Source organism: Borostomias antarcticus (genome assembly GCF_949987555.1).
Source record: "Borostomias antarcticus genome assembly, chromosome: 2".
NCBI lineage: Eukaryota > Metazoa > Chordata > Actinopteri > Stomiiformes > Stomiidae > Borostomias > Borostomias antarcticus.
Window position 1 is genome coordinate 34240754 of NC_140235.1, and position 8580 is coordinate 34249333.

At 48.9% G+C, this 8580-nt stretch overlaps 1 protein-coding gene across 1 annotated transcript in view; it reads right to left on the minus strand.

Moving 5' to 3' along the window:
* zdhhc8a (zDHHC palmitoyltransferase 8a) overlaps window positions 1-7245 on the minus strand; it is a gene marked incomplete at both ends in the record, with an annotated part of 14647 nt that extends 7402 nt beyond the window's left edge. Inside the window, 3 exons of the mRNA XM_084454682.1 lie at window positions 1-94; window positions 236-357; window positions 7142-7245. The exon at window positions 1-94 is cut by the window's left edge and continues 64 nt beyond it. Of these exons, the coding sequence (XP_084310808.1) occupies window positions 1-94; window positions 236-357; window positions 7142-7245 (320 nt within the window). The remainder of the gene's footprint in view (window positions 95-235; window positions 358-7141) is intronic.
* Window positions 7246-8580: the final 1335 nt, after the last annotated feature.

The following is an 8580-nucleotide window of genomic DNA, read 5'->3' on the forward strand; positions in this document are numbered from 1 at the left end:
GCGCACCACTTCATGCGCACCTGGGCGCCCCTCACGTCCACGTTCTTGTACAGCGGCGCGCGGAAGTCGTCGTCCTTGTCCTCGTCCTCGCTAGCTGAAACACACAGGTTGACCCCACCGTTTTAGACCCGCACTGACCCACGGGTGTATATCTCTTTTTTTTGGGGGGGGGGGGGGGGGGGGGGGGGGGGGGGGTTGGGTGCGTCCCCCTGTGAGAAAAGGCGAGCTGGCTGACCGGTGGGGAGCACGCCGGCGTCCGTGAAGGTGGCCATGCAGAAGTTGGCGAGGACGAAGAGGAAGAGGACGGCGCAGCATGGCGGCACGGCAGGGGAGACGGTCACAGACAGCCATGGACACCTGGACAGAGAGACCAGAGAGGAGGGGTCAGAGACAGCCATGGACACCTGGACAGAGAGACCAGAGAGGAGGGGTCAGAGACAGTCATGGACACCTGGACAGAGAGACCAGAGAGGAGGGGTCACAGACAACCATGGACACCTGGACAGAGAGACCAGAGAGGAGGGGTCAGAGAGACCAGAGAGGAGGGGTCACTGCTGAGAGACGTAGCACTGCGCATACCAGATCACAGACACACACGCACGCATACCAGATCACACACACACACACACGCTGCCTTTTGGGATGGGCCACAAAGGGAAATATGCATAAGTGTAATCTTCAAACCGGCGATGCATATCTGACGCCCGACGCCACCATGGACACTCAGCTATGGACCTGACTTGTTCCCAGCACAGGCTGGTTCGATATGCCTCAGAGCTTAGAGAGACATTTAAAATGTCTCTTCCCTCCATCACAGCGGCCGTGCGGCTCAAACCGCAGAATTAGACTGAGAGTATATCTCTATCACTCGTGACTAGCGGGAGGGGCAGTGTAATCAGGTTTATAGGAGATCACTGGATTATATTCAGTGTTTGATTGTACGTGACTTTATTTATAGCCTTTATCTAGCCTAACTCAATCAGTTAGTGCATGTGTCATATGTACTGTTTTTTTTTATCTTGTATGTTGTCTTTTGTATTCTTGTACTGCAGCTTTTAGCCTTTTTGACTCCAAGACAAATTTCTCCTTCGGGAGACAAATAAAGCCGAACCTTGAACCTTTATGGTACAGGGAATTCAAGATTTCAATTAAAGAGTCCAAAGCCATGCTTCTATATTATTTGATGTGCACTCAGTCCAAGACCTGGACTGTGCACTTGGACTTGGTCCCCAGGCACCAAGAATGATGGCTGTCCACTGCTCCAGGCTCCTGGACAACTTGGATGGGAGAAATGCAGGGAACAATTTCCACCAGCGACCCCCGAAATTGTACAGTATGTGTGTGTGCTGTGTGTCGTGTCGTGTCGCCTTACAATGTGTGTGTTACGCTGAATAAAGACCCCCCCCTCGGGTCCTGTAATGATTATATCATTGGGCATCACACTATAGGAACCACTGCCTTGACCCAGTTCTGGGGGAGGGATCTATTTCCTGTCACTCCAACGAAATGAGTTCCTCCAATCATCACTGTGAGAACGGTGACCAATTTTAGATCCAAGATTGTCCCCGATCTTCGCCACAATCTCCCAGCACAAAGCGTCACACTGCCACCCTCCACAGAGCTAACCCCAATCCCAACGCCAGCGTGGGGGAGGGGCTTACCTCCAGAGGAATGCCTGGTGAAACTATGCCAGCTGCAATCCCAATAATCCTCAGATTACAGACTCTGGATTACGGACCACTCTGCCCGCCCGCTATGGTGGAATCCTTGCATCAGACGTCAAACACAGACCACACAGTCACTATGCACAACACAACACACCCCAACACATACTGTACTCCCTGGTCAAACATAGACCACACAGTCACTATGCACAACACAACACACCCCAACACATACTGTACACACTGAGGATAAGTACAGTAGGCCGGCCATGCTGCAATACAGCCAATACCACTCATCTGCATCCCCTTCATAAGAGAACTGAGTGTTAGGATTCCTCAGATGGACTACAAAAATTAATTGAACATCATCTTATTTATTTTTTTATTTTATTTAAGCCTTTATTTAAACAGGTAAAATCACATTGAGACCCAGGGGCTCATTTACAAGTGTGACCTGTCTCAAACAGCAGCAACAATCTGTTATAATCAATTATAACTGTATGGTAACCTTAGTAGCTATGACTCTCCTATTAAAGAGATGTATGTAAGCACGGTGTAATTCCCAGTGCTGGTGTGAAGAGTTTCTCTCGAGTCCTTTCTGAGGTTCTGAGATTTCAATGACTGGGATCATGTTTGACAAGCCTACGCTGTGTCTGAAGACCCTGGTTACTTTACGCTGTGAAAGATGCTGCTGTGTTAAAGATGCTGCTGTGTTATAAACTGCTCTACTCTGAATGTTCTGGAGGCTCAAATGTAAAACATCCTACTGCTCCCACCACGGCTGGGTTAATTAAACAGCCACAGGGGGAGATGAGTGCTATCAAATCCTGTGCTGACTATTAAACAATGTCCCTCTGAAAGGTTCGGAGCACAATCAGCTAAATTCATGTGCTGATCCCAGCAAGACGAGGAAGTGTCCAGGCGCTGGGCTGTCGAAGAGACTAATGGGAAGAAGCAGCCTAATCTACTGGATTTGTTTTGCTTTTTCTTTGTCTTTTCCTCCCAAAAAACTCATTACTCTACAGATCAAAAACTCGTCCATTTAACCCCTCTGTCAATGTTCCTACAGTCCAACATCCCACGCCAGCAACACATGCTGAAGAACTATAGCGCTCTAGAGCTGCAGTAGGACCGGGTATCAAACCGGATCAGGACCAGGTATCAAACTGGATCAGGACCGGATTCAAACCGGATCAGGACCGGATTCAAACCGGATCAGAACCGGGTATCAAACCGGATCAGGACCGGTATCAAACCGGATCAGGACCGGATTCAAACCGGATCAGGACCGGATTCAAACCGCTCCAGATCAGAACGGTCCTGAGCGCCGGACACAACACAGAGGGTGAGACCACCTGTAAGAGGTGAGGTCATCTGGTTCATGAGAGAGAGGCTGGTGAGAGAGAGGCTGGTGAGAGGGAGGCTGGTAAGGCTAGTGGGCTAGTGAGAGGGAGGCTGGTGAGGCTGGTGGGAGGGAGGCTGGTGAGGCCGGTGGGAGGGAGGCTGGTGAGGCCGGTGGGCTGGTGAGAGGGAGGCTGGTGAGAGGGAGGCTGGTGAGGCTGGTGGGAGGGAGGCTGGTGAGGCCGGTGGGCTGGTGAGAGGGAGGCTGGTGAGAGGGAGGCTGGTGGGAGGGAGGCTGGTGAGAGGGAGGCTGGTGAGAGGGAGGCTGGTGAGAGGGAGGCTGGTGAAGCCAGTGGGCTGGTGAGAGGGAGGCTGGTGAGAGGGAGGCTGGTGAGGCCGGCAGGCCGGCGAGGCCGCTCGGCCCGTGTTGCGTCTGAGCCCGTCTGGGGCTCGGTTCAGGGAGTGCTGGTTCTGGTTCTGCTGCAGTGTGGCCAGAGGAGCCGTCGCCCGAGCGGAGCAACCGAGCCAGAGCAGCACTAAATCACCCAGGATGAGCTGCTCTCCCATCAGCACCGCCCAGAACCCAGCCCCACACTGGGTCAGCTGACCGCTCTGCTCTCCCATCAGCACCGCCCAGAACCCAGCCCCACACTGGGTCAGCTGACCGCTCTGCTCTCCCATCAGCACTGCCCAGAACCCAGCCCCACACTGGATCAGCTGACCGCTCTGCTCTCCCATCAGCACCGCCCAGAACCCAGCCCCACACTGGGTCAGCTGACAGCTCTCCCATCAGCACCGCCCAGAACCCAGCCCCACACTGGGTCAGCTGACAGCCCTGCCATCAAGACAGCGGTCAAGCAGCCGGGCTACGGCGAGGCCGCCAGCAGCAGTGAGACTGCTTCAGAAGGGAGTACAGCCCAGACAGATGCAGAAGACTGAATGAAATGTGCTCCTAGTCTTAAAGATCTCAATAGTTTTATCAAATTAATCTCTATGGGAGGTACTGCAGGTGGAAGGAGCCTACCATGCAAACGATCAAAGATTAACTAGAACGATATCAATGATGGAGGTCAGCTACATAATGCATTTACAGCTAAGAGCAGCACATGAAGAACTGTCCTGTACTATATCTGCGTATCACGAGAGAGATGTTTATTTATTTGGGAGGGGAGCAGCGTTCTATAAATACATGCACTATGGGAGGTTATCAAAACTGACATCCGCCCTACTGAGCTCTGATATCCATCCAGGAAACATCTTTAAGGTCAGTTCTGCTGCAGCAACAGTTGCTTGGACAAACGGTTTGTCAAAAGAGCAATTGATGTTTCTCTTGATAAGGCACAGTGTGAGATATTATCATGTTACAGAAATTGTATGACAATTGTGTAAGACTTGGAGCATTCGGTGTAAACATGAGGGAGATTTGTTAGCTTCTACAGGCCATTCAATCCATCACCTGGCCTAATTAGTTGTAAGTAATTGAAGTGAAATTCATCCAGAGGACCTCTCTATGGCCCTGTGAATTGTTTGTAGTAATAATACCACAGAAGAAGAGGAAAAATAGAGAGCCCCCTCCAAGGCCATGATAACAATGGCAGGAAGTTTCTGCAAAAGCTCAGAAATTAGCTTTGTTTATCTCGACCAGAGGCTTGGCCCTTTGCCAACCTGACTAAAGATACTACAGTGTGAGCATGCGTGCATGAACACACACGTGCACGCACGCATGCACACACACACACACACACACACACACCCATACTCTCTCTCTCTCTCACACACACACACACACACACACACACACACACACACACACACACACCCATACTCTCTCTCTCTCTCTCTCTCTCTCTCTCTCACACACACACACACACACACACACACACACACACATACACTCACCATGCACATTCACAAAGCTATAAGTATTTCAGACAGTAATATCTGACCACTCGCCACCCCTGTCTGGACACACAGCGGAGTCCCGTCCTACATACCACTAACCCACCACTAGGCAAGAGTGATGTCATTCACGAGGGACAGGGAGTTCAAGGCCATATTAAAAACTCAAGTTAAAAGAATTCCGGTTCTCATCCCTCACATTTCCAGAGAGAAACGCACACACGGCACGGGAACCATTTTGTTTGCCTATGCGTTACTTTATGTAGAACAGCTGAACATCAGACACAAACATCACATCAACACATTTTGAGGCCACATCATCCCTATTGGCTGGGGGAGATATGATGCACAACAGTATTCCTTGTCCCAATTAAACACATCCCCTGGATCAGTCCCAAAAGACTTATCTAAGCAGTATACTAAGGCATCTTGGAATTAGCCTCTGGTACACAAAGTAGCAACCATTTACTTACAGCTGATACGACTCTCACAGCTCTAGCCACAACAGCAGCCGAAAAAACACATGATTTTATGTATTGTCTTTAGTTCTTAACTGATGTACCACTGCTTTGTAATTTCCTTATTTCAGTGACATGGAAGTAGGGCGAGTCTTTTCTTACAGTAGCCTACTACAGTAGCCAACTCTTTCATTCCAGGGATTTCAAATCCTACCCATGGCCTCAGGGTGATTTATCTCCTTTAAGCCGCCCTGTCCCTGATTGTCCCACTGCGTCTTTGAATAAAACAGAGTCAGATCACGACCCTGATTGTCCCACTGCGTCTTTGAATAAAACAGAGTCAGATCACGACCGTTAGAAGGATGTGAGCTCACTGTCTTCAGGCTTTCTGACACCTGTGATTCATCCGTGTCTGTAGGAGAATGGGAGTCCAGATCAAGCCAGCGCTACGGTGTCCTACTGAGCTCCTTGATCAATGACCCACATTCCCATTCCCACACCAGATGTATACTTTCAGATCATAATAATATGCATTTTATAATGTTACATCTGCAAGTGGCCTTAGTAGGTATATATTGAAACTACGTCTTTAAAAAATTGGCTACCAGCGGACCAACAGGAAACTTGGAAAATGCAGCTAAAAAGAAACAATTAATTTAAAGAGATTCTAAGGGTAACCTCCGCTCCCCCTGGTCAAACTGATCAGAGGACTATAATGCCAAACTCATCATCTATGGACAGAGACCAACAGAATCCAATACAGGGCTACTGAGCGGATGTGAAACTAGGGCAGATAGCGGCAGAGTTCAGAGGTCAGCAGACTTAGCGCACATCTGCCAGGGCTGGTCTATTGTACTCATGCAGAGTAGGGATGAGCAGCTTCCTTACATGGCAGTGATCTTTGCATTGGGAAATATCGAGTTATAACCTTATATATACAGTTATAGCCTCCTGGTTTTGCTTTACTCTTAGGTCAGATCCAAAAACAAATAATTTGAAAACAAGTGGACCTATTTTGCATGAAGCTGACCCAGGGTGACATCTAGGAAACATGCCTGCCTAAGCCCTCAGCAGAGCCCTGAGCATCACTGACATCCTCCTGTGGCAGACAAGGATTTAGGAACAAATACGTCGGGATATTATGATGACATGATGCATGGTGATGTTGAGATGTGGATGCCTGGATGGAGAGATGTTTGAAGTCGAATAGAATAGAATAGAATAGAATAGAATAGAATAGAATAGAAAGTTGATTTGTGTAACAAGTAGCCTACGGTTAGCCTACATGTATAACGGAATTCTTGTAATCGCCTGTCCTTACAGTTGTAGGCCTATCTTATCAACAGCTCTCTTAAATAATAAATACAGTATCAGCCACGTGGTTCTCTGGATATGGATGTTTGATTCTCACAGTTCCTATTCGCTACGTCAAACACATCATGCAATAGTGCTGCAACAGTCCAGCTGGTGGATATTCTGATGAAATGCACTTCTACAGTGTTCAAACGTCTGCGGGTGAACAGCACCTCGGAAAATATAGACTAAGCCAGGCTACTGCCCTACAATTTAATACGATAGGTTACAGGCGATTCCGTCCATGCTTTAAATCAGCTGGATGTTTTTCAGCGGCCGCAAGCAAATGCTGAGCGACGCTTTCTACATTGTGGAAACAATTCGTCGCTTTCTTTCGTTGACACTTTCTGGATAGGGCCTTATTGGTCTGTAAAGTTTTCTCGTTATTGCTGTGTGAGTCATGCCTACATGCGTTGCCCAACTTACGTAAAAACGAAAAACAGTGTGGAGGAGCCGACGAGGAGGGAGATAGCGGCAGACACGGGGATAAATGCGCTGGGTTTAAATCTCTGACCGCCGCTGGTGGGCATTCTGTTCTGTCCACATTCATCTGTAATTCATCCCAATGAAAGCAAATTCAGAGATTCGATCATACACGCTCCTAAATGTATTCCGACACCTCTTCAGAGTCCATAGATGTGAAAAAAACGAAAGCATCATAAAAAGTGTGGCAGCCTCAAATGTGTCCGCAGTGTTTTAAATCCCACGCGATCCGACCTGACCGACCGGGGTCTTTAAAGCGCTCGGATCACGGCTTTGATTTAGAGACCTAGAGAGGTGGGGCTTCAGCGGAAAGGGCGAGTGACGCGAAGTGGCCTACGCTTAAAGTAGGATCCACTACCCATCTATGGCCCGTTGATTTTAATGATGGTGCTGATGCTGATAATGATGACGATGATGGTAATAGACACACCATACAGGCTAGCTTTTATTTTTTATTCGGGTAATCTATTCTTTTGAGTGACAACTGCGTTGTGCCCTTGTAGGCTTGTAATTAGGGCAGGATAAGCTATGACGATTCCTTCATTATTGTCACTGGTGCCGCAGCCTGTCGCACTCATTAGAACACAAATGAAGGGGGTTGGACTTGACTGAAAGCTCCTCTATTAAGTTCAGCTATCTGGTCTTCATTGGTTCTCTAGGTCACGAGGTATGCTGATGTGAAAGTGAGAGTTGAAGCTAGCCTCCATAGGAGTAGGCCTATCTCAAGGTAGGAACACATTATATTGAGGAAGTGAAGACTTCAACGAGCCTAGTGATGGATGTTGAGTGGATCAAAGCCTGTATCAGAGAGCGTATGTGCCTGCTAGGAATCCTGGGGAACAACTGGCTGGGCTTGCGGTCTGTCTCTGGACCCAAAACCCCACTTCCACTTCCTCAATCTGCCTGCCTCCAACCTCATCACCAGCTACCTGGTGGACCTTCCCAACGCCATCATGGACTTGCGGGCAGATGGTTCCTGGGTGGAGCTTACTGTGACATTTTCACCATATGCGCCGACGGTGGTCAGAGACCAGCCACACTCACGCACACAGAAATACACCAGTCCTGGGCTCAGATCCCCTTCCCCTCACCCTAACCCGGGTCCATAATCCTTTTCCTACCCCCACCCTACCCCCACCCCTGCCTCTATCTGGACCCAGGCAGACTCACACTCACGCACACACAGATGTACACCAATGTTTGCCATGTCTCTCCTATGATGTTTTAGCCCTTTTTGCTCTGAAAATGTAATTTCATGTAATTTATTGCTCTATAAATGTTCTTAGCCGTTGGACAAACATACTCCAGGAGCTTGCACGATCGTCTCGTTGAGAGGGGTCAGGCCGGCCTGCTGGCCGCTAGCTGGACAGTAGCTCTGGTCT